At 27.9% G+C, this 26,573-nt stretch overlaps 5 protein-coding genes across 8 annotated transcripts; 3 read left to right on the top strand and 2 right to left on the bottom strand.

Annotated features, from left to right (window-relative positions):
- Positions 1-1,223: 1,223 nt before the first annotated feature.
- On the bottom strand, positions 1,224-5,770 carry Bm12139 (uncharacterized protein; the record flags this gene model as incomplete). Of its 2 annotated transcripts, XM_043079672.1 has the most annotated exons (10): positions 1,224-1,428; positions 1,684-1,835; positions 2,550-2,719; positions 2,921-3,086; positions 3,409-3,684; positions 4,003-4,080; positions 4,613-4,769; positions 4,883-5,070; positions 5,323-5,389; positions 5,661-5,770. In XM_043079672.1, the coding sequence occupies 10 exons, from the start codon at positions 5,768-5,770 to the stop codon at positions 1,224-1,226; spliced, it is 1,569 nt and encodes a 522-aa protein (XP_042935606.1). The 2 variants fall into 2 exon arrangements, with proteins under 2 accessions (XP_042935606.1, XP_042935607.1); XM_043079673.1 differs by lacking the exons at positions 1,224-1,428; positions 1,684-1,835; positions 3,409-3,684; ... (3 more) ...; positions 5,323-5,389; positions 5,661-5,770 and having other exon boundaries at positions 2,487-2,719; positions 2,921-3,026.
- A 508-nt stretch (positions 5,771-6,278) lies between these two features.
- Positions 6,279-7,007, top strand: Bm17596 (Uncharacterized protein; the record flags this gene model as incomplete). The annotated part of the gene is made up of 2 exons (XM_043079671.1): positions 6,279-6,378; positions 6,907-7,007. The coding sequence occupies 2 exons, from the start codon at positions 6,279-6,281 to the stop codon at positions 7,005-7,007; spliced, it is 201 nt and encodes a 66-aa protein (XP_042935605.1).
- A 407-nt stretch (positions 7,008-7,414) lies between these two features.
- Bma-uaf-2 lies at positions 7,415-9,594 on the top strand (the record flags this gene model as incomplete). 2 transcript variants are annotated; one of them, XM_001902564.2, is made up of 6 exons in its annotated part: positions 7,415-7,537; positions 7,684-7,813; positions 7,896-7,951; positions 8,137-8,285; positions 9,081-9,245; positions 9,471-9,594. In XM_001902564.2, 6 exons carry the CDS (start codon positions 7,415-7,417, stop codon positions 9,592-9,594), a joined length of 747 nt encoding a protein of 248 aa, XP_001902599.1. The 2 variants fall into 2 exon arrangements, with proteins under 2 accessions (XP_001902599.1, XP_042935604.1); XM_043079670.1 differs by having other exon boundaries at positions 7,440-7,496.
- A 730-nt stretch (positions 9,595-10,324) lies between these two features.
- Bma-mrpl-9 (Conserved hypothetical protein, putative) lies at positions 10,325-12,431 on the bottom strand (the record flags this gene model as incomplete). 2 transcript variants are annotated; one of them, XM_043079668.1, is made up of 6 exons in its annotated part: positions 10,325-10,480; positions 10,650-10,817; positions 11,133-11,288; positions 11,390-11,514; positions 11,935-12,100; positions 12,366-12,431. In XM_043079668.1, the coding sequence occupies 6 exons, from the start codon at positions 12,429-12,431 to the stop codon at positions 10,325-10,327; spliced, it is 837 nt and encodes a 278-aa protein (XP_042935602.1). The 2 variants fall into 2 exon arrangements, with proteins under 2 accessions (XP_042935602.1, XP_042935603.1); XM_043079669.1 differs by lacking the exon at positions 12,366-12,431 and having other exon boundaries at positions 11,935-12,046.
- A 2,201-nt stretch (positions 12,432-14,632) lies between these two features.
- On the top strand, positions 14,633-25,049 carry Bm7111 (Uncharacterized protein; the record flags this gene model as incomplete). The annotated part of the gene is made up of 11 exons (XM_043079667.1): positions 14,633-14,642; positions 15,335-15,346; positions 19,416-19,659; positions 21,575-21,808; positions 21,959-22,065; positions 22,414-22,607; positions 22,806-22,965; positions 23,857-24,013; positions 24,108-24,315; positions 24,562-24,735; positions 24,873-25,049. The coding sequence occupies 11 exons, from the start codon at positions 14,633-14,635 to the stop codon at positions 25,047-25,049; spliced, it is 1,677 nt and encodes a 558-aa protein (XP_042935601.1).
- Positions 25,050-26,573: the final 1,524 nt, after the last annotated feature.

Raw genomic sequence — 26,573 nt, 5'->3', positions numbered from 1 at the left:
GACTCAGCTGATAATGTGTCTTGAACTAAATTTTAAATTTATATTAAAAAAAAAAAATCATATGCTCCATAATACAAAATTCGATTAAGTGGTAACAAGTTGAGTAATTTAAAAACGATAAAGCACATTATAAAAAATAACTGAGAAAACTCTGTTCAAAACAACCTTGAAAAAAAAAAAAAAGAAAAAAGAAAGAATAAACAATGCTTATATTAAACGTATAAGGCTAAATCATTTTTAGCGTTTACACAAGGCATATGAAAAATAGTCATATCTTGATGATAAAATACAAGGCATTGGTAGCACCAACTATATATACTGAAAACAAAAAAAAAAAAACATGTTTAGAAAAAAACATGTCTCTATGGAGGCATTGATGACCCAACCAGATCTCTATAATTTTAAACAATATGCTAAGAAAATTAATAGGATGAAGCATAATGAGGAATTGCATAAATACTAGATAACTTTTGTAATAATAATGGCTAGCGGATCTCAGGAAAATAACAAAACTTCAAAAATTCCGATCGATTTCTACACGCAAAATAAAGAGGGCTGGAAGTAACCCCAAATATTCTATTCTAAACTTTCCTCTTTTATTTTCGCAGTTATCCTCTACCAATGAAATCATCATCCGGTTACTAGAGAAAAAACAAACCAACAGAACACTAAACTTCATTAAAAAAAAAAAAAAAAAACATGAAACAGGGACTATCCCCGAAAATCAGTGAACCTGAAAAAAAAAAAAAAAAACTTAAGGCGACAAAACCAAGAGCTTTGAAATTACAATAACTGAAAAGAGTAAGTGGAAATATGAAATTAAGTACACTTTAAGAATTGATGATAGAAGTACAAAAATTTATTTACAAATGATTGAAAAAAGTCCGCTATAGATGGATATACGTTCATAATGCACAATCAGAATTAAACAAGGCAAAAAAATCAAAGGCAGTAATTTCCAAAAAAAAAATCCGTACGTGATACAGAAAGAAGCTTCTCTCCTATCAATAGTATACAAAACACTTGCTAATCTAGACGATAGTAACCAAATCTAGACGAATGTTTATGCATTAACTATTCCCTTTTCGCTGTTTGCTGTCCATAGAGTGAAATCACATTAGAGTATTTATAGCCCAAGTGACATGAAGAAATCAAAAAACACATGGCGCTTGTAAAGGCAAAGTTCCAACAACATTTTTAAATCTATGTATTTAATTCAATAACTAGCTGTTATCACTCACTTCTTCCTCTTTTAGAGATTTTAACAAATTAAAATCACCTAACAAATTTTGATCATCACTGTTTTCCACAGAAGTTGGTGAATCTAGCGGTGGTACAGCCACTGCATTCCTTTCTGCTTTACTAGGTAACGAATTTAAGAGGGTTTCCATCCAGGCAGCTGCTTCACTTTCACTGTTGGAAATAGTCCTAAAATAAGAAACTAGACTTAAAGAAGCTCCGGCAAGTTTTTTCCAAAACAGTTGGGGATTCCAGTGTTGAATTATTCCTGTATCTGATAAGTTGTATAAAATTAGCAGCTCAAAAAAGTATCGCAGTACTTCATGGATCCTTTTACTGGCCACTCAATTAGTATTGCAAAAGTTCGAAATTACAAAAAATCTTGCAATTTATATCACATTACTCAATTTGTAAAATACTATACCAATCTCCCTGCAAACTTACTTCACATGGCTCCTTAAGTGTGTCTTGACATTATCTTTTCGAGCTATACAACGTCCACATACCGGACATGAATATCGTTTTTCACCAGTATGAATCAACTGATGACGGCGAAACGTAGATGAGTCCGCAAAACGTCGTGGACATTTGTCACACTGCAAGTTAAAAAATTAAATAAAAAAAGTTTGTTGTTTTGAAAATATAAATAAAAAGTAAAAGTGAATTAGCAAAACAAGATTACCAGGTTTATTTCATTAATATAGTAGTGCATGAAAGAACATGAACGTGGAAAACTATGTCGCTCAGAAGATCAAAAGTTGAACCACTTCAAAATTCAAGCACCTTTCATTATTAAATACAGGTTGACTTACGAGAGATCACGTAAGAAAACCAAACAGTTTATAAAAAAGAAGTAAAGTCTTTTAAACAAATTAATGCAGAATGCTTTGTTTAATTACAATTTGCATTTAGGCATGTTACGCAACTTATAAGAAAGCAGTGCTGAGGACTTTCATTTATGAATTCATTATCAACGAAATATCATCACATAAACTAATCATCTATAGCAAATAAGACGGGAAGTTTGCCTTCAAAACTCCTCCGTTACATATCACTCTATTTTAGCCAGAAATTTTTGAGCATTCTGATGATTCATTTTTTTTTTTTAAAGAAAAAATCTTTAAAAGACTTCATTAAGCTGTTTACTATGCCTAATCTATCTCTACTTCTTCAAAACAACTTAACAGCCTATATTCTCCTCACAATTTATAAGCAATTCATCATAAGAAACCCGATCATGCAATGTGTTAGTCGATCGAGAAAAAAATTACAAAACAAAAAAAATTAATTACAAAACACCAAAAACAAACTTTATAAGGTCTTTCTCCAGTATGAATACGAATATGCGCCTTCAAATAATGCTTCCTTCCCTTCTTTCCACAAAATTCACAAGCGTACTTTTTAACCAGATGTGCTTTCATGTGACTCAGCATATCACCGCTTTTAACCTCTTCTGTACAAGCTCTACAGCGGCCTTGTTCTGAAATTAGAACCGAAATCACGGTCAAATACACTTATCATAGATCAGATTTTCCATCCCAGGATAACAGTAGTAAAATTGATTAAATTCAAAACAAATTTCCATCTCAGCGTAATGAAGACATTTTTTCATAACTCCAATTTCATGAAAATATTAAATAGAAATTTCCCTATATTTACTTGCTAAAGAATACAAATTTACCACCGTCTAGGTGCTGATTTATGAAATGCTCTTTTATTCCATCCTGGTCTTGTAATGTTACTTCATCAGGACACACTGCACAAGCAAGAAGCGAAGCGACACCCATCAGTAAGTCATCATTGGCTAATGCATCTTTATTCCGAATTGCCCGCTTTTTTTTCACATTCTTAAATAACTGCGACAAAAATCAAAGATCAACAAATAACGGCCAATCGTTTTTAAATATTGGAAAGATCAAAGTTGTTTAGTTTATATTCTTAAGAACCAACGAAATATCAAAAACTTCGATCTTTATCTTTACAAGTTTTATGTGACTTCTCAACGGAGCGTCTCATTTGTCATGTACCTCTGGAGGAAAAAAAACATTTCCAGTACGAATGTCTTACAATATAACAATCTCTGATTACAAAAGAAGTAAAAATTGTCAAAGTGACTCTAACAATTTGCAAGTATCGTTTAAAGAAGAAATGAAGGCAAACTAGACATACCGGACCAGATTTAAGAGGTACAGAAGAAGTTAGTGAAGAAGACAGAGAACTTCGTTTTGGTGGCACAGTAACGATGTTGAACTTTGGTGATTCTTCTGAATCAGCAATTTGAGCTGTTGAAGGAGTTGGTACTGGTTGAAGTAATGATACTTCTTTTTTTGATGCAGAATCTTCAGCCTCATTCGTAATTTTCAAAGACTGCATCGGATTCTGTTGTTGCATCAGAGCATACAACATTTCCAGCTCTTTCTCAAGCCAACCACGTTTTCTTTCCATCTACAATGTGAGCAAGATTAAACAAAAATGTGAGAATTCTCTCCTAAACCAAGGAGAATGCTAAAAATAATTTAAAATGAGTCGAAAAACAAACGAACTATTTTTTTTTTTTTTTTTTTTAACACCGACCGTAAAAGTAAAAGTAACAGGAAATAATTGCAGTCTAAAAGGCAAATATTCTATAAGGAAATATCTTGAACGGAAAATAAAAACATTCTGCAAGACTCAAACATTCTAAAACTTCACAGTAATCTGTCAAATCATAGAACAATGCGAACTGTGTTTGAAACAAATTTGATTAACAGTACTGAAACTAACTTGCGCTATTTGAGATTTCATACTCAGTGCATCCTTTTCCAACAATTCGCGCTGCCAACGCTCTTTCCACAAATCATTCTGCAAATCCCAAAAAATTGTTAGATAATATTTATGAGAAAAACATCATTAGCAATTTAACATGAAAAAAATGCAAACATTCATAATTTATAGACCAAAATACCAGTCAAATAGATCGAAAACATTTCGAAATATACTACGCCATATCCGAGTAAGAAAATTGAAAGAAATCCTAACTTATTCACCTAAACTGAAGCTCATACACTTAAAATCTGGTGGCAATGTTCTGTTCTCATGAATAATAACCGATAAGGAACAGACACTTTAGCACATTGACTAGAATTAATTTCAATACATAAAAGGAATAAAATGAAGATCCACATCTCGAGCGTCTCTCAAAAGAATCGCTATAATCTCTGTAAAGCTGTGAAAACACGGATGGATTACACTGAGAAATACGAAATGATATGAAATGGAATGAAAGAAAATTCAACAAAAAAGTTTATGTTCATTATCGTAAACGCAAAGTGAATTTTAAACTCAGTTACATGCCAAACTTCACAAATTTCGAAATAGAGTGAAAATAGCCCACCTGCAGATTCTGAATAAACATCAACAAGTGACTTTTCCATTCCGCTGCCGATGGAGTGCGCAGAGCGAGCCGTAGTGCTGATGGACCATCACCAGGAGTGATACAAAGTCGGATGAATAGACCCATTTCTTGCTCACCAATCAAGTTAATCATTGTACTGAAAAAATTGAACATTCAAACAGAGTTTCAAATTTACAATTAACTGATAATCGCTGTACTAAACTTCAAACCAGACTTTTAAATTTTTAACCGTCTTGAACTTGGACTTACAATCTTGGATCATCTGATGGCATATTTGCTCCCTCAATCATACTTTTCAGGATTGATGGTGTACGTTGTCCATAACGAAGTGCAACTTTGTCGATTTTTGAATCCATTCGACAGGAGTATAACAATGAAGGATCTTCACATGATGAAACCCAAAGAATATAAACGGTGTGACGGTTATCACCATTTACCTATGTATCAAATAAACTATAAAAATTTGTATCAAAAGGGATTTAAAAAAAAAAAAAAATCCCAGTTTTATGCTATATTATAGCAACTTGGTTTTGACAAAGGAAAGATATCCATGATGGTGGTCTTTCTCAAAAATGTAATGTCTTAGAAGGAACATGAAAAAGGACATTTTGAAAGGGAAAAATTTTATGCTTTAGAAGAGACATGATGGGATTTAAACTCCGATTTCCGTTAATTCAATAATAATTTACCAATGTACTAGCTTCATCGTCAGCATCTGCAAATGCTGTTTCGAAACGGAACGTGCATTTTACACCCCTGAAATATCTATCGTGATCTAATCAAATTTATTTTCCTAGAAATATCAAATTGAATTGAATTTGTGGGAGAGTTGCAGGAATCTTTCACATGACACGAAATACCTAAGTGAATTTTATATGCTTTATTATTTAAATGACATTCATTTATTTATTTACTGATCACTTAAATTCTTCAAAAATTTCCCAAAAAAATAGAGAGTACAACAGTGAGAACAATCAGATTCCATCATATCATTTAAAGAAATTCGTGTACTCGTTTTAGGACTTACTTCAACCCGAACTGTACAGGAGCATTAGTTATCCAATAGCTGTCGAATGATTCGCCTGGTAAAACTGCTGAACTACGCAGAGCAGCTGCAGCAAAACTTACAAAATCCATGCTAAGCAAACAGCTCCCCCTGGACGGGTCTCAACCTGGAAAAATTTACTTTTAACAAATGCAAAGTGAGCAGGGAAATGTTTAGCTCCAAAGTCAAAAGATATTTATTTGTTCAAATAACGATGGAAAACAGGAAGGAAGAGACGTGCCTCAATGAACATACAGCACTTACACATTTGATCATAGAGAGAGACTGTTTGAAGGAAGCAAGGCAACTGAGGTAAGTATCAGATGCTAAAGAGGGGACCTTAAGGAGAGGCAAAACAACTTGTCACACAAGGATTGTAGGGAGAGAGAAAAAACACACAATCATCATCAAATTGTGTGAGGCCCTGAACAAACAGCAATAATAGAAGAGAGGGACTAGTTTAAACAATAAGGTCGTACAGAGATGCCAGCAGGACAGCTATCCTCACCGATACATATAGATACAGAGCCTTACAGTGAGGAAGAAAAAGGCATTCAAACTGCTATCGTTCTAGCATACAAAAGCTGACAATGACAAGAGATGCAAGGTGACACCACTCCAATAAGGAAAGGAAGTACTCAACGAGGGGTGAGGAAGGAAGAGGCAAGATACAAGTACCACTACTTCCCCGCCGGGAAAGGTAAGGATAATGATTTCTGTAGTAAGCTTACATCGCTTGCTAACTCCTACAGGAAGAGATACTATCATTGAAAGAGAGGGCAATGTCAAGTGACAAGGCATACTTTTACTCCTTCAATGACAATGTCACTGAAGAGTGACCGTTATCTGAGGAGGGAAAGAAGGAACTAACTAGATACAGGCATTACATCATCTCCATTAACAAATCAATACTGTGAGGGAGCAAAAAGTCTATGCCAACAGCCGAATAGGTAACATTTTCACGGACAGTGCGCATTGCATCTTAAACAACATTCTATGTTTCCACATCCTATTTATGCTATTATTTGTCAAATAATTGCGGTAGGGTAAACAATCTGTACTCATATATATAGCTAACATGAAATATTTAGGCAATTAATTATTTCGTTATCATTCATTCAACTCAATTAATCTGATAATTAATCTTCCACTTGTTTCTCCCATTCTTCTAAACCCGCATATGAAATTAGGATAAACCTCAAAATATGCTAAAATTACCAGTTTCTAGTTTTAACTTCACTGATCATTTTTAATGTTAGCGCGCATCGAATAGCACCACAACTTGAAGGAGCGCAACAGTCACACTCCATTGCCATTTTGGCGGTATGAATGAGGTTCATATTTAGCTTCTTTAGAAACTAGGCTTTTGAAACGAAATCCGCTAGGTTACTATCTACTAAGCATTCTTTATGAATGTGACACTTCGTGCCTGTTACTTTTGTTATTTTGTTATGGCGTACGTGGGCATACGTGTGACTGTCGTCTATGTGACGTACAGAGAGAATTATTCAGTTTTATACGTCACTGATCCTTTTTAGAGAAAAGATTAACTGTTTAGTTGGTTTAGATGCTTTTAAAGAAAATTGCAAAAAAAAAAACTGTACTGAAACGTGTAGCTGTAGCAGAAGTATGCAGTCATTATAATTAATTTCGTTATTACTAGAATGTTGAATTGTAACGGAATATATAAATTTGAATTTCAGAACTGAGCAGAGAAGTAAGAGTCAAAAAGATTGATGGCTAGTCGACGAACGGGATCATATGGTTATCAACAAACAGAAGGACTTTCAGGCGCTGAATATTTGGCTTCTATTTATGGTACTGAAAAAGATAAAGTTAATTGTTCATTCTACTTTAAGGTTGGTGCTAAATCAACACTTATATTTTTATGTGGAATGAAAATCAGCAAAAAGTTGTGCAAGATGATCTGTTGACGGCAGTGTTTATTGTGAACATTAAAGATCTTCATGTCCGTTGCAAATTTTCGAAAATTTTATTTTTGTAGATTGGTGCCTGTCGTCACGGTGATAAGTGCTCACGAACTCATCATCGACCAACATTTTCGCCAACCGTTTTACTTCAAAATTTTTACCATAATCCGATTGTTGACGTGCGTCAGGCAGATGCTTTCGACAGTAAGTTTCAGTCCTCTGCTATGTTTTGAAGAGTTTGGTTGAACCGTTATCTCTTATAAAAAGTATATTAAGACGTTTTCAGAGGTTGGGAAGAAGAATGACGAGGAGCAAGCTTATTTTGATGAGTTCTATGAAGAAGTGAGTAGTAACATTATTTTTATTTTCGGTCTTTCTGTTACAAACTTTGTGAAGATTTCATGACATTTTTTTAGAGATTTCCGGGCTGCAATTCATGAAAATTCTATCAGATCATTTTTTGATAATCTAAAACTAGCTGGAGTGATTTACTAATATTTTTGGAGGCATTTATTGGAACATTCTAGGTGTTCACTGAACTGGAAAAGAAGTATGGTGAAATAGATGAGATGAATGTTTGTGAAAATATCGGTGAACATATGATCGGCAATGTTTATGTGAAATTCTTGCGGGAAGAAGATGCTGAAAAAGCTGTGAAGGATCTAGAAAATCGATGGTAAGTTACAGAAATAGTTGTATTCTAACTGTTATACATTCGTAAGCCCCCGCATTGCATGTTTCAGGTTGTCATATAGATTCTATGGCATCGTGAAAATTTTGTTTTTCTTCCCGTTTCGATTTTTTGGACCCGGATTTTGAGCACTTTTTCAGGGTTACCAAGAAAGTGGTGTAGTTGATAAAACTTCATTCTGAATTCCAGAATAGGGTAAGAAGTTGCATAAGCATGCTCTTGTAAACCGTTCTCCTATCGAAAACTGATGCTCAACTTGTTTAGATTCTCAACGTCGCTCTATCAGCGGTACCTGGCGAATCCAAATTAAATGGCTCATTGCTACAGCAGCAATCTTACCAACCATTTTTTTAGATATTGCATCTGATTCAATTATATTTAGATCCATAACACAAATTCTGTAGTCAAAAGTGCAACTTCTTAAGCAATCTTCTTTCCGGAAAGCAGTACTATGTTCTGGATCGGCCAGGAATATGTAAATTTAATGAAATTTCAAGAATTTAGTGAGCAGCATAAACACTCATTCAGTCCTTAGTTTCACTAATTTAATCCTAATTTAGATATCTCATACATTCTCTGATGCAGTGACAGTCCCTAAAAAGGTAAATTGTTGTTGGTTAGGGTAACTCCCTTTCTTTGTGGCTTTGAGTTATTCCTTAGGTGAGTTAGTGCAACCTGTTTTTTCTTTGCTGATTTTTATTTGATTTACTAGTAGTTTTGGCACCTTTTCTTTTTGGCAAATCTATTCCTTTAACATAATTAAAAAGTTTGAAATTTCAGGTTTAACGGACAACCAATATACGCAGAGCTCTCACCAGTGACAGACTTTCGAGAATCGCGTTGCCGTCAACATGAAGTGACCACTTGTTATAAGGGTGGATTTTGCAATTTTATGCATCTGAAAGCAATCAGTCCGGAGCTGGGAGAAAGGCTTTTTGGACGCAGGTACTTCACTTTTCCTATGAATCACATGTTCGTTTCAGGTTATGGCTTCCCGTGATTAGAGTTGATCTCTATTCCTGTTGTTTCATGGTTGAATTCCTGAGGCCTTCAGAAAGAAATCTTGAATACTATGTAATCACCGAAGGAGAAACATAGTCACTCCAAAGAACATTACTAGTAGAAAATTCATCACTATAAACTTACTGCCTTTGCACGAAATATTTGCAGAGGTCGTTATGCAGATGAAGCAGGGCACTATCCAAGCGCAAAACGCGATCGTCGACGCGAACGTTCACCGCGCGATCGATCTCGTGACGATTGGCGTGAGAGGGTACGTAGTCGACGATATTAACTTACTGTGCATATGACGTTCTTTTTTTTTTTTTGTTTTTGTTTTTAACTTATGTTCGTTGTTGGATTTTGTCATTTTATATAGTTTTATATGTAATGATTATTGGGAGAGCGACTGCGACATTGTAAGTCCAACTTTGAGCAGTGCCTGGGTTTATTCACTGCTTTATCATTTTTTTTTTTTTTTTTTTTAATATCTCTATGAATTCAAATATATTTAAATGAGAGATTAACTTTACTGAAATATGTTTTTGAGTTCCTGAATTGATATGCTTGATGTAGAGTTGCCGATATATTCGGAGGCCTTCTTTGTTTAATATTTGAAACCAGTAAATCCCTCCACTTTACAGAAAACGATTCAGTTCTTCAGCATAAAGTTAGACTACAAAACTATTTAAAGTTCCTTTTTCTCTTAGATGGAATTACTGGTTATTACTGATTTTAAAGCGATTGATACTGGTATTATGTTCATGTTGTTATCAGTTTTAGCTGCGGGAGCTAATCGGATTCCTACAACATTTTGACGTTCTGTATTATATTTCCCAAGTAATGAATGCTGCATTATTTGGTTATGGTTAATTTATTGCAGATTTTTTAATAAAACTTTTATTTCCAGAGGTCTAGTATACTCCACAGCATCAGAATCTTTAGGATTATGTTTATCCTCTTTGTACTACTGAAAGTGTATGCTGGGCAATTCTAATTATGGTCAACTTGATGACCTACAGTTTTTATTTGTTATCTTGTCTCCTTTGCATCATAAGACCAACAACATCGAAGTCTTCTAGGATTTCTGCTTTTTCCGTAAAATATGGCTGCTCTTCGACTATGCCATATTTTTTGAAATCCTCCTTAGTTGGCATTCGAGTTGTTTCAGGATAAAGTACCTATAATATTACAACTTTCAGATCTCGAAAAGAAAACAGTGTAAGAGTGTTCAAGAAGTAAAAAAGTATTTACTTCCTAAAAATTTTCTTAAGAAAAACCGCAGAGGATCTCATCATTATCTTCTTAGAGCATTCAAAGCATCTGAGCTTCACAAGTAATGTAATGTACCTGTTTACTTTCGTCTGATGAAGTATGGCAAATGCGACCAATCATCGGAATAATATATTGATTACAAACAACCACATAAAATCGTAGCAAATGAGCTTCCAATTCGATGTTCGGTCCTCTCAAATTTTTATTCTCGAGGAAAATCATGTCATCTATAATCTCAACTCCCTAAAACATCATTCACATTGAAATATGATATACAAATAAATCTTTTTTTACAAAGGAAAGGTATGAATACAGAAAAGGAAACAAAAATAATCTTGGATTTCAATTTAGTGGATACTGAGATTTAAGCATAAGATGAGATATTTAAGGAATACTGAGGTTTATTGAGCGTAAGATGAGAAAAAAAAAAAAAAAATGAAAAATTAAACATAAGATCAATAAGTCGGTCCGGTCAGTTGCTAATCATGAATTATAAGTGAAACAGAGTACTTAGTTTTCTAAAAATGGATAAGATAATCCAAAAACAATGAAAAGCACCTCTTGTCGCAACGAAGCCTTAACGACCAATTTATCTAATAACCACGGATTTTCCATAGAAACTCGTAAAGATATGACTTTTTTGATTAGTTCTCTTCCAAGTAATATGTAATCGTATGGAATGCGAATCCGTTTTTCCAACTCATCTTTCATTTTCTGAAAATAAAGCACATGAAGCAATCCTTTTTCACCTTATATCTTCATTTCTAAGATCATCAAATTTCCATTAGTTGCAGTCAAAAAATAGCAAAATAAACCTCCTTCATCTCTGCATAATACTGCAAATTGAATGGTGAAGCATATGCTGCCTTCTGTGTTAACAGCAAATTTGTTCGTGCAAGTCGACGATTCACTTCAACAACATCAAACTGATTACCAATACCTTAAACTTAAAAACTAAAATTTAAAACTAAAGATTTCAAAAACAATATTTAATTCATTCCTTCTTAATTACTTCCTGTTTTCATACTACTAACGTAGATGTAATTAACTGGTAACCAAAAAAATCCACAAAACCATTTTAGATTACTTGGATCATTCACTCAGTAATTAAAAGTTCTACGGATAATCGAACTTTGCAGATAACATACTTGAAAAGTATGAAATTTGTTCGTTAAAAATTCTCTAGGAGATAAATCAAATATAAGTCAGTCCAGGAAAACTTTCTGTGTTTTAATAAGTTATAGAAAATGATAGCATGTAACTGATGTTCTTTTTTATCATACGGAAACGTTGCAATTCTTGGAATGCGCTTAGTATTTACATGATAAATCAAAACGCTGCATCTTATCTATTAACTAACCTTCTACATCTTTGAGTAAAATAACTTTGAGAGGTCCAGGTGATTTCAAATCCTCAATTTCTACAACTTCCAGCTTCATAAGATCTGGATGTTCGGCCGGATTTCGTTGCATATATCCCGGCTGTGTTGGTTCTGGAGTAAGAACTCTCCGTAGAACCCATGTGAACTACAACAATAAGTAATTGAATCAAGAGAAATTATCTATCATTAAGATACAAATAAATCAAACTCTCGCAGGTGGGACAAACAATAATAAAGAAAAGTCATTTAACAGCAAAGAAATAATCAGTGAAATGAAAAAAAAAAAAAAAAAAAAAAAAAACTTAGTACTCCAGAAATAAGTTCGATGGAAGAAAAAAAAAAGCACAGAATTAGAAGTAATTGAATTTATGTTCGAATGATAAAATTAAAATTTGAAATCACTTACTCACCCGATATTGCAAAATTGTATTGTTCGTAAGATTACTGAGACGTTTGAAAAGTGATACAGAAAGCATTGAGAATTCCTTTGGGAAGCCAATTCAACTTTTTTTTTTCAAAAGTTTTATGCACAGCAAATTTTTAATGTAATTGTGAACAATGAAATGAATTGTGTGAACATCGATCAATAATATCAAATTAAATTCTCTTTTTTACACGACGAACTATGCAGCTGCAAATTATTTGTTGTAATAATTTAAATTAAGTGACTTCATTTTTTATGGTAATTTCATTCAATTATTAACTCTCAATCCCAGATGTTATTTTTATTTCCAAAGAAAATTTCCATTATCATTCAAAAAAAAAAAAAAAAAAAAATACTTGAGAAAATGGAGAAATGTTACACTTAAAATAGAAGGAAAAAAAAAAAAAAACAAACAAACAAACCTTCCAATGCAATCCATCCATAAACTTCACGTAAAAAAAAAAAAAGAGAGATAAAACTAATTCAGGTTAGGTTGATAATCGAATAGCGATTGTCGAGAATTTGTAACGTGATCGATGGTAAATTCTCCGTAAATTTACTTACGTGAGAATTGAGTAGGCTATAGTTAGTTATTTAGTGTTCAGATTATTTGTTAAAGATTAAGTAGTCATCCAAGATAGGATTATTTAAACTCTGGACAATATCAGAAGTTCCCTCTGTCTCGATTTCATTGATGCAAATTTCTCTGAGAGAGAATGTTAGCTCTCTCTCTCTCTCTCTCTCTCTCTTGTCCCTCTCTATCATTTATTTCTTTATCATATACCAATATATTCTGAATTTATTACTCTAGTTTATCATATATCAATATAAATATTCTGAATTTATTCGTTAAAACGTTTGCAATTTTACTGGTTGTTATAAGTAAAAGAATTTTTATTGGTGACAATTTATTGGTGACAAATTTTAAATGCAACAAAGACAAACAGAATTTTCAGTTGAGACAAAAGTGAATTTTACTGGAAAAGACGAATTAATCTTTTTCTTTTTTTTTTTTTTCTTCGATCTTTCTGTCATATATTTTTGTTACATTCAAGTATCACTTTAGTATTAATGTGTTTCATTTTTCTAGAATTGCCTAAATTCGTAAAATTATAATAATACTAAAAAATGATACAATCAAAAATTTCATATCACTTTGTTTACATATATTTTATTTTTTTTTTTTTTTATAAATAACAAACTAATTAAACAAAAAAAATTTTTTTTTTTATTTGTATCTTTCATTCATCAGTCGTTATTGATGAAATTACTTTTGCAAATTCTTTACCTAAATTTTTGTTTATTAAAAAACTCTCATCCAAATATTTGACTAATTCTCTCATAGAGATCATTCTTCTTTCTTTTCCTCATTTTCTGTCCTGAAATGCGCAACTTTAATTTCAAAATTACTATAATATTTTTCTACAGCTTATGTTATAGGAAGTAATTAGATGATAAATGATGAAAACGAAATTTTTTTCTTTTTTCTTTTCTTCTTTTCAAAGATTTAATGTCAGTAAAAATTGAGTCGTACACAGAGATATTATTTAAATAATTTATTTATTTAAGTAATTGTTTAATTATCTATTTACTTATGTATATATTTGTTTAGCCAGTTAATTAATTAATTATTTAATTAATCTATTTATTCATGCACTCATTTGTTATTTATTTGTTTATTATTATCATTGTTAATTATTATTATTATTAATTTATTATTATTATTATTGTTATTGTTATTATTATTACTATCATTTAATTGGTTAATATTATTAATATTACTATTATTTATTCATGCATTTATTTATTACTTAATTATTCGTTTATTATTATCATTGTTGTTTGTTATTATCAATTATTATTAATTATTATTATTATTATTATTATTATTGTTATTGTTATTGTTATTATTACTATCAATTAATTTGCTAATATTTTTAATATTACTACTGTTATTGCTATTAATTGTTACTATTATTATTATTATTACTATTACTACTGTTATTATTATTTATTCTTTAATTGCAATGGTAGTTCAATCCTTGAGAGAGGAGAGAGAGAGAGAGAGAGAGAGAAAGGGAGGGAGGGAAAGGACAAAAAAGGTCTGTGATAGTTTGTCAGTTACTATCAGATGGTGTACTATCAGTTTGCAACTTTCTTCTTCTTTTTTTCCTGGCATAATAACTAAGCTTAAGATAGAAAGGCTAGCAAAGTCCAAGTAATAATCAATAGGCCCAGGAGTAGGAGTAGAAGATGAAGAAAAGTGATGAAGTAGGATAGACTAGACTCTTTTTCATTTTAGTTGTGCCTCTCTGAAAAAGAGCATTATATATTTTGATTCTGATAGATGTAAAAAGTCCTGAATAGGCTTGGTCAAGTTTAGGCAGGTGGACCTCTTGGCTTCTTTCTTTCTTTGCTTTTTTTTTTTTTTTTTTTTTTGTTCCTTTTTTGTTGTTTGTTATATAAATGAAAGAAGAGTTGGTCTATTCTCGAGGAAATTCTCGAAGAAGTAGTCATTTTGTTTGTTCAATGAATTGAGCGATAGCATTCTAACAAATGTTAATTTAAAGTATTACTTCACTAACCTTCATCAACAATCAAATAGTATTACTTCCGTTGTCTCATCTCTAAACAGTAGTTAACGTTTTCCTCGTTTGTTTTAATTTATTCTACTTTATTACTCTTTGTTTAGTTCTTGTTGCAATCTGTTCGGTGAAAGAATTTTAACTTAGATAAAGTGTACTAGTCATATCAGTACACGTGTAACTTGTCGGTACACGTAAATGTATGTACCTGCTTATAGCATACGTGTAACTCGTCTAACAATCTTATGATAAATATATTAGAATTTCAGGTTAATAAGAAAATGTAATTATTATCTGGTGTGGTATCTAATATTCATATTTTTGTTAATAATGGTTCTAATTATTCTGTTATTGATATTATTAAACTAAGGAAATATCAAAGGTCAGAGTTTTTTTTTTTTTTCTTTTCTCATTTCAGTTAATGTATGTATGTTGGAAATTTAGGCAAAGATTAACTATAAACAATAAAAATATTTAAAAAAATATCATATAAACTTCAAATTAAACTTTTATATAGCGATAGTTTTAATTATAATGTTTGCTATTTCTCATAAAATTTGTTGATATTTGTAAGTGCACTATGAATTGATAGCATTGTGTGATAAACTTTGATGATAAATGGATATGATCAAGAAATTAAATTCACATCATCAATGTTTGTAAACAAATCGAAGAGTTTATCATTCATCAATGTTTGTAAACAAATCGAAGAGTTTATCATTCATCAATGTTTGTAAACAAATCGAAGAGTTTATCATTCATCAATGTTTGTAAACAAATCGAAGAGTTTATCATTCATCAATGTTTGTAAACAAATCGAAGAGTTTATCATTCATCAATGTTTGTAAACAAATCGAAGAGTTTATCATTCATCAATGTTTGTAAACAAATCGAAGAGTTTATCAGCATTAAAGAATTTGAAAATATTTTGCAATGCATCGTCATTGGGTTTTGCATTCTGCAACAAACATTATATTACATTACATACACATACATACATATACACATACATACATATACACATACACGTACATACATACATACACGTACATACATACATACACGTACATACATACATACATACACACACGTTAGGAGTAGATTTGCTATTTTTTTTTCTTTTCAAAGATACAGCAAAATGAACATTTGAAATGAAGAACATTGTGGAGTGTTATTTAGCTCTCGAGACATATAATATATCTCTTTGAAGTGATCTGCAAAATCTTTTTCTAAGATTTTTTTTTTTTTTTTTAAATTTAATTTTAAAATTTAATTTATTATGATAAATGACATCAAAAAAGTAAATGAAATTTATTAAAATAATATAATTGTTATGATTTTTTTTTAAAAGTTATGCAATATGATTGAAAAAAAAAAAAATTTTTTTTTTTTTTAATTATGATTGATTGTTTTTCTTTAATATCTTCTTTAAATGATTGTCAATTGTTTGACAATCATTTAAAGTTTTGACACGAAGTTTTTTTTTTTTTTTGAAAATTTTTTAAAAGAAAAATTTACTTCCTTCCTTCCTTCCTAATTAATTTCTTATTAATGCAATGATTATTTTTCACTCAATTATTCTTTACTTTGAAAATTTATGAAAATGATGATGATATTTTGCAAAAATAGTAATTTCTTCAAATTTTCTACATCTATCATTGAAAGATAAAGCATTTTTTTTTTTTTTTTTGATTACAATGAAATTTAACTATTATTCTATCTTTATTTGAATTGATTGTGATAAGAGCTATTTTATTTTATTTCAATTCTTCCATTATTTAATTTCCATCATTTAATCTGAGTGATGGACTAATTTCTGTTTAAAATTTGTGTCAATATTGATTTTAACAATTTGTTGCTAATGTATCTTTTAAAATATTCGAAATTATCAGGTATTTATCAAAAAAAAAAAAAAAAAAAATGAGAAAATAATCGTCCAATATCATTGCATACAATTTTATGCTATAATTTCATATTCATTAATATTTCATTAATTTATGTTCCTTTCCTCCTATAACTTTTAAATTTTGAATTTTTTTTATTTTGATCATTCAAATTATGCTAATCATACCTTATTTAAGCTATAAATTGGTTGAAATTCTAAATATATGCAAATATGATATTTTTTTTTTATCCTAAAAATTTTGTAGTATTATAAATATATATATTCTAGTTTAATTTTATAGTATTATAAATTACCATTAATTTTTATATTCTAGTTTAATTTTCAACAACAATAATGTAAACAAACAATTTTTTCTGGTTTCTCATAATCATAAATTTTTATTTATAACCATTAGACGAAGCAATAATTATTTTCATTTCAGCTACTGTGATTTGTATATGAAAAGAGATACACAACATATTTCTCATATTTATCATTCCAAATTGTTTATCTCTTTTATTTTTGGCATTTAAAATTCACTATTAAAGCAAGTCAAAAATTATGATTTCTTATAATTTCTCTATGAAAAAATTTTATTTGTGTTTTAGTTACATATTTTGCTATAATAAATTAATTTTATAATTGAAGAAATTTTATACCAAAAAATTTAAAAAAATTAACTATCTAAGCTATCGTCTACATTTTATGTTTTAAATTAAGCTATCACTCATCAAATGTTTGGAAAGAACAATTATTGGTCTTTTTCTTTTTTTTTTTTTTTTTTTTTTTTAAAGTGACAAAATTTTAAATAATATTTTAGAAGATAATATGACATTCATTCAAAATATGTTTCAATTCGAAGTAATATTCAAATCATTTGCATAATTATCGCAGCGTGCAATGCTATTTATAAATCTTTTTAAAGTTTAATTGTTATTTTACTAATAATGTTTTAATATTATCTAATTATTCTGTTAAAGTCACCAAAAATTATTTATAACAAAAAGTCATTTTGTAATATTAGCATTATCAATTGATTTGAGTTTATCAGATTTGAAATTATCAGAGTTTGATCGTTTCTGATCATTTTTTGCTTTTCTTTTTCCGTGTATAATTTTTTTAAAACTTATTCAATTGCTAATTCTCTTACTTTTTCTTTGATCAATTCTGTCCTTCTAGATGATTTTAATTTATACTTAAAAGGTGATTGTAATTTATACTTAAAATATTCAAAAAAAAAAAAAAAAGTTATTCAATAGGGATAGGATATTGTCATTAGTACTATCATAAGAGTTGTATAAAAATATTTTATCCTTTCATCAATTTGAAATTGTTGACATGCATCAAATTTGAACCAAAATTTAGGATTTAGGCCTAAAACGGAAAATTTATATCTTTTTTTTTTTTCCCTGGTTAATTATTATGATATTAAAATTTCCAAATTCTATACATTCTTCATATATGAAATTAAACATTAATTTAAGGAATTATTTTTTAACTAACAAATAATGCTGAATAATAACATTGTTATTTCCGGAAAATTTCTTCACTTTTTACAAAATTTTTACTCTAATTCATTCCTTTTTTGCAGTAATTAGAATATATCTCTAATGTATACTTTCTTATTGTTATGATAAATATATAGGATTCATTAAATTTTGCTACCTTAATTAATTAGCTTTAACATGATAAAGTATTACTCTAAAATTTTTTAATTTTAATCAATTTTTGAAGACATATTTAAAAAAAAAAAAAGAAAAAAAAGCTAGACGTTTATTTTGTACTTGTAATCATCCATTTCAAAAATAAATCAGGAACTAGAGTAAATTTTTAAAGAATCGTTAACTGAGTAAATTTTCTCTTTCTTATGATTTATTTTGAAAAAAAAAAAAAAAAAAGAAAGAAAGAAAAGAAAAGGAAGAAAAACGAATGCTATTGTCAAGGGAATTGATATGAAATTTAAAGAAGAAGAAAAAAAAAAAAAGATAGAAATTAGGATCATCTTGGCTTCTTTTTTTTTTTAAAAAAATAAAAAATAAAAAACAGGACCGTCATTTATTTTTCTTTCATAAAAGTGCATAGACATGTGTGAGTGGAACAGATTCATTGCATATCATTTGTTTTTCTTTTTATTTAAAACAAAAAAAAAAAAAAGGGAGAAAGAAACTTTTCATAACTAAAATATTCAATTTTAAAATGAATTATTTTAATTATCATTTATATCATTGATAGAAATTTGTTTTGTAATTTTATAATTTAAATTAAAGACATTGCAAAAAAAAAAAAAAAAAAAAAAAAAAAAGGAAAAAAGAATTGAAAAATAGTAAAATGTTATTCTTTTTTTTATAAATTTAATCGCTTATTGTAACAAAAAAAAAAATATTTTTACTTTTGAAATTAAAATTTAAGTTCATTTTTATTTTAAATGCTAACAAATTAAATAATTTGTCAAATGTGACATCGATCATAAAAATGTGTTTGTATGAAAATAATATCAATGATTGGTTGTTTTTTTTTTTTTTTTTTTTGCTTTAATAATTGAAATAAAAGAGAAATTGAATTGTAGTGGAAAGAACTCGCGGCGGTGACATTCGTTATTCCAGCAATTTGCCAGAATATTGTAACTGGCATTTGCCAGTTATTCCGTCATCTACGCAAAGTGATCGATGTCAATTACATTCCATTGACGCTTGGCACGCACGTGAACGTGGTTTAATTCCAAAAAGTTTAAATCAAGAATCAGCGTCCATTATCGAGTGGCAACTATCAGAACGAAGGCCTATTATTGGCGCTAATTGTCCAAAACATAGGTAAACAAGCTAATGTGATTCATAAATTTCATTGTTTTTTTTTTTCTTTAATTTATGCTAATTTTGAATTGATTTATCTGAAATTGTTTTCTTTTTTCTTTGTTTATGAAATTTACAAAGCAGTAGTTAGATTTTTTTTTTAATTTTGTACAAATTCAGAAGAGAAAAAAAAAAAACTCAATGCAATTATTGTACATAAAGATATATTGATTTTGTTTTTCGGATTTTTCAAAGAATTCAAATCATATAATAAAAAAAAAAATCAAGTGTCAACTTATTATTATTATGATCTAAATTTTTGCATATTACTTTTGATCAGAATTTTAAATTAGTAATGAAATTAATTGATTAAATTTGATCATTATTAATTGGTAAAATATATTTGGGATAGGAATAGTTATGAAATAAATAAATATTTCTTCCCAATTTTTTTTTTTTTTTGTTAAATTTATTTGAAGAAATGATAGCAAAGTTATATTTTAATTGGACGGTTTCCTTTTTGTCTTTTATTTTTCCCTTCATTATTGACTTAGTTTCTTATGGTGCTCTGTCTTTTATCCTAAAACTTCTTTTCTTTTATTTTTTTTTTTTTTTTCAATGGATATAACAAGTTAGCTCTTATTTATACTTTCAGTTTTGAGTTTTTAGATTTCTATAATTTTCAAGCAATCCATAATATTTTTTTTTTTTTTTTTTTTTTTAATTTTGATTTATATAGATTTAATTTTCAAAAGCTATCAAATTAAAACAAAATATTTTTTCTAAAAAAATTTCACTTCAAATTATAACTTTCTTTTATTGCTACCACGTATAATTTCAAAATTGTATTTCAATTTTTTGAAAATTACATGATAATGTTTTATAAAAGTTTTTTTTTGCAAAAAGTACAAAATGGTATTTTTAACCTTTAAAGAAATCATTTGAAAAGTATTATTATGTAAGGACAAAAGTAAAGAGAAAAGGCTGAAAGAAGGCAAAACTGGAAAATATTTATGTTATATTTCATGACAATTTTTTTTTTTTTTTACTTTTAGAATAAATTATTGTAAATATTTGGACTTTAATTTTTTGAAAAAAAAAAAAAAAAAAAAAAACTTATATGATAATGTTTTATAAAAGTTCTTTCAAAAGATGCCCAAAATGATGTTTGACACTTTTTTTTTTTTTTTTTTTAAGTCAAACAGAACGAAAGAAAGAAAGAAAATTAAAAAATGACAAAAGAAGAGGAAAAAAAAAATGAATAAAAGATATTAAAAATGAAATATAATAAATTCCAATAAAAAACTTTTTCATTTAAGATTAATTGATTGCATTCTATTTAATTTAATTCAATTCCTATAATTTGACCTTTGTTAATTTTTGGTTAATTATCACCAAATTATATTGATTATTATTGTTTTTTTTTTTTTTTTTTTTTTTGATCAAATTACTAATTCATATTTTTAATTTTATACTTTTTTATGTGAATTTTGCAAAAAAAAAAAAAAATTTGTTATATTTGTGGAAAAAAAACAAAACAAAACAAAACAAAACAAAAAAAATCAAAGATTAGCAAGAATTGATAAAGGTGTAAAGTCATCAATATGAAATGCAATTGATAATATATAATTGCAATCAGACATAGATGAAATCATAGTGAAATGTTAGTCAAACGTTGTGTGGAACGGTTTTTCTTTTTTCTTTTTTTTTTGGCACTTTAATTTGAAATAAAATTGAACAAAGATTATAAGTATTTTTTATGAAAAAAATTTCAAAATAGAAATGAAATCATTTCGAATGATTTATCGATTGTTTACACTTAGACTATTATTCAATTTATTACTTTTATTTAATTTAACTTGTCTAATTTACTATTGATTTAATAGTTATTAGTCATAGCAAATCATTCACTGAAATAACTCTTATTTTTTTTTAGGAATTATTATACAGTTATGTCATCACAACAATCATCGGCACCACAGGTTATTACTAGTAAAAATTTACCAGCAAATGGTATGATACCAATGGGTAGTGGTACTTCTTATACAGGACCATCAACAAACCAAATGGGTACCACGCTAAAAACACCTCTACAATCAGGTGCAATAGCATCCTATCAAGAAGAAGAAGGAATTGATTGCTCACCTTGTTGCAGTAACGATGTTTTCAGGTTTTTTTTTTTTTTTTTTCTTTTTCTTTCATTCTAGTTTTTCAGATTTCTTTTTTTTTTTTTTTTTGAAAGTTTAAAAAAAAAAAAAAGAAAATAGTCATTCTAATTGTAAAAAATTCAGTGACAATATTTGAAATAATTTTATTTGAGGCGGACATTCCGAAATATTGTTTATGGACAAATTTTGTCATTATGTTTATGTGGTACAGGCGTTGGTAGTCAGTTACTCAGTAATAGAGGAGTAAATACTCCCACAGGTACCAATTTAACATTAGAAATGAATTTCAAATAAAATAAAACTTTTATTGGATGTAACTATGAAATTTACTAGTTTTGAAATTGCATTAGAATTATTGAATAACCTCAAATATCAAAAATAAATTCATAACATATTGTCTTAGTTTATGTGAAAAATTGCATCTATATAATTAAATATAATAGGTCTTAAGTTAAAAGTAAATATTTTTAACTTATCTAAAACTATTTATCATTAGCTATTGTTTGCATGTGGAAAAAAAATTGAAAGATAAATAAATAAAAGAAATGCTATAAGTAAATTTTTATTTGTAAACATTTGCATATAGTTGCAAAAAATTAAATTACAGCTCAAAGTTTTCTTAACTATTTCCTATTATCATCAATTTATGGGACAGCGCTAGTATTTCGAAAAGGCGAGAATGCATTTTTACCAGTGCTCAGGGAACGTGGATGGCGCTATTTGCTGTTAGCTATTGTGGATGTTGAAGCTAACTATATCATTGTTTATGCTTATCAGTTTACTAATTTGACTAGTGTACAGGTAATTTTTCTATTACATTCAATTATTATTCGAATTTTTTCAAATAAATGTTTTTTTTTTTTTTTCTTTTTTTTTAAAAAAAAAAAAAATTTAGTATTTTAGTATTCTCTTATCAATTTCGAATATTTTATAGTATTTTATTTCTCCATGAATGATTATATAATATTTTTTTGCAAATTTTAACTATCAATATTTTAGTTGCTGGATTGCTCAACGATACCGATGGTATTACTATTATCGTGGTTATTCCTTTCTACACGCTACCTCTTGACACATATAATTGGTGTTGGAATATGTCTTGTCGGAATTACCGTTCTTATTTGGGCTGATGCTTTGGAAGGAAAGGGTACTTCTGGTGGTAAATTTTGATTTTAAAATAGACAAAATAGAAAAATTACATTACATACATCTTTGAGTAATTAAAAAAAAAAGAAATTAAAACAAATATTGATATAATAAAGGATTACCATCATCATTTTTAGTATCATAAAATGATGCTATCAAAATTATGATCAAACAATAAGAGCATTAAAGAATCAGCTAAAAAGTAGGAACAAATAGTAGCAATAAAAAATTTTCAATTAAAACATCAGATTTACAAAACAGGGACATATTTGATGAAATTGTGTTCAAAAAATTTATTTTTCTCCTCTTATTCGTTGTTTACATTTCTTTTCTTAACTATTCTTCTACGAGATAGATATAATTAAAACATAAAAATTGAAGCATTTATGAATATAAAAAAAAAAAAAAAAAAAGTTACACATGTTATGAATAGTGCTTACATTTTTGTCATAATTTTCCTCATTTAATGATTTAGCAAAGATAATCAATTATGTTGCTTAAAGGAACTTAAATTTAATTATTTTTCGAAAATTTTTATTTGAAATTTAGGTTTTTTTTTTTTTTTTAATATTTTCTTTTAGTTATTTTAATTTATTAACTTACTACTTTTCTTGATCAAAAAAAAAAAAAAAAAAAAAAAAAAGGAAAATTTACTCACTATATTTTAAGGAATTCTATTGTTTGTTTTACTTTTTAGCATATATAAAAATAAAAATACAAATATATGCATTTCTTTAAATAAATATATCAGAAATACAAGTGATTAGTAGTGATAATACAGTTATAAAATTGATGACATAATCTAGTAGCAATAATGCTATCATAATGAACAGATTGTAATTTATTTTCAATGCAAATTTAATTTTATTTCATTTTTTTTCAATTCATTAATAAAATTTTTCAGATTCTAATCGAGTATTAGGTGATGTATTATGTTTGATTGGTTCAGTTCTATATGCAATTGGTAATGTTAGTGAGGAATTTTTGGTGAAACAAAATAGTCGAATTGAATATCTTGGTATGGTTGGCTTATTTGGCTCAATCATCTCTGGTATACAACTGTAAGTTTATCACATATTAAAATGATTAAAGTATGAAATTAATTTTTTCTTTTTTTTTTTTTTTTTTTTTATATCTGATAAAACAATATTTCAGCGCTACTTTAGAGCATCGTCAATTAGCATCAATTAATTGGTCAGGAATGATCATAATATACTACCTTTTATTTGCTGCATGTATGTTTCTATTCTATTCAATGGTCAGTGTAGTTGTACAAAAGTCTTCCGCTCTTATGTTCAACTTATCAATACTTACTGCCGATTTTTATACTCTTGTTTTTGGCTTATTCATGTTTAAATATGAAGTAAGTTATATGCTTTTTTTTTTAAAAAAAAAAAAAAAAAAAACAAATTATTAACATTAGCAAAATAATTAATCTATTGAAGAAAAAAAAAAAAAGTTTTTTTAATTTTAATTTTTTAAAAATTTTAAAATGATCTAGATTAGCCCATGTTTAAATTGTTTATTTTATGTAAATTTTGATCATTTCAGATAAAAATTAATTTTTTGTAATTCATATTTTAAAAAATCAATTCAAATAAATTTTCAGTTTCATCCGTTATATTTCTTATCATTTGCCCTAGTAATTATCGGTTCTCTAATATATTCAATCCGAGAAACGGAAAGGCGTGATCCGGATGAACCACGTAATATATGCTGCTTATTATGTCATTGCTGTACAAATAATAATAGACAATCATTACAAATTCCTCAACAATCTTTTGTAAGTTTATTTTTTGCAACAAATTTTTTACATATAAGAAAGTTTTTTTATCTCTTTAATAAATCTCTTTTATTGATATTATTAGATATTGTTTTTTTTTTTTGACTTATGAATTTAATTTTAACGATAAATTTAAGAATCGGATTTCGTCGATGCAACCAAGAAGCGGAATTGGAATAACGAATATTCCGGTATGCGGTGGGACAACTGCATATCCGAGAACTACAAATATTAGACATTGTCCAGTACATGGTCGACAAATTCCCATTTTACAACAACAACAACAGATTAGTACAGTGGAAACATATGCATAAATTTTTATATTTACATTTATGAAAGAATGTTTCTTCCTGGAAATGTTGAAATTTGCCATTTTTGAAAAAAAAAAAAAAAAAGAAAAACACTACTTGCTTGATTATTTAAATATGACAAGAAATAAACATTTTTGAATTTTATGCAATTCATCTGCAATGGAATATTTTTGTCTCTTCTTTAAAACCAATCTAACAAATTTTGTTTATGAATCTCTCAAAAATTGTTGTAAAAATGACTGACTGTAAAATTGTAAACAGTTAGGTAATCTGAATTAATATTCAAATAGAAATAAAAGAGGACAAAAAAAAAAAAAAAAAAAAAAATTTTAACATCTATCAGTTACTAATTTTCTATCATCCTGAATTTATTAAATATGAGTGATATTAATTTTTATATTTAAAGATTAGATGACATCAACTAAGTGGTTTTTTTTTTTTTTGTTGGTGTTTTTCAAAATTGATAGATATCAGATTTCTATAGCAATATTTATGAAAGATAAATTGAGCATAGTAATTTAGATAAAATAAAATTGCTATGTAAATAAAGAGGCGATGAGTCACTAAAAGTTAGAATTTTCAAATTTGAAGAAAAAAAATTCACTTCTAAGCTGAACAATAGTAATTTGAAATACGAAACTTATCAGTTTCAGTTGAAATTTTTTTTTTTTTAACATAAAAGGTTATCGAAACAATAATTACTCATTTATTAATTTATATGCAAAAATGATAATGCTACAAAGTTAATGCTAATATGCTAATTATATTAATATGCAAAATTAAAGTTAAAATTAAAATTTGAGCATCAATATGAACAAATTGTTTTGAATAGAATATATATAACTGACAACAATGATAGTATTATGATAATAATACTTACTATAAGTTAATTTACTACTATTTGTGACAAATTGTAATCTCACCTGAAACTATTCTTTTAATAATATTTTGTTTAAGCAATTAACTACAATTTATCTTTATTTATTTTTGCCATATTTACCATTTTTCAATAATATTTTATTGCATTTTTTCATGTAATTATTTTAAAAGAATCAATTAATCATTTATTCACATTTGAGTAAATTAGCATTTCAAAAATTTTAATCTAACATTTATTTTATTATTTCATTACTATTTTGATTTGTTTTAGTTAAATGCCGAATCATAAATGAATCATTTTCTATTCGAATTTCAAGTATGTATATATACTATCAGTCTTCTCTTAATTCTTTTTATTATTTTATTGCTCTTTTTATGTTTATAAAAACTGAATTGTTATTAAATACGCAATGAATTAATGAAAATCATCTGTTCTCCTTCCTGATAACACCAATCGATTTTTTGAATATCAAGAATTTAGTTATGAATGATAATATGATAATTATGAATGATAGCGTGATAATTACGAGTGATAATGTGATAATTATGAATGATAGTGGATGATAGTGTGATAATTATGAGTGATAATATGATAAGTATGAATGATGATATGATAATTATGAATGGTAGTGTGATAATTATGGATGA

This window comes from Brugia malayi, assembly GCF_000002995.4.
Source record: "Brugia malayi strain FR3 genome assembly, contig: Bm_v4_Chr3_scaffold_001, whole genome shotgun sequence".
NCBI lineage: Eukaryota > Metazoa > Nematoda > Chromadorea > Rhabditida > Onchocercidae > Brugia > Brugia malayi.
This window is presented reverse-complemented; position numbering and strand designations above follow the sequence as displayed.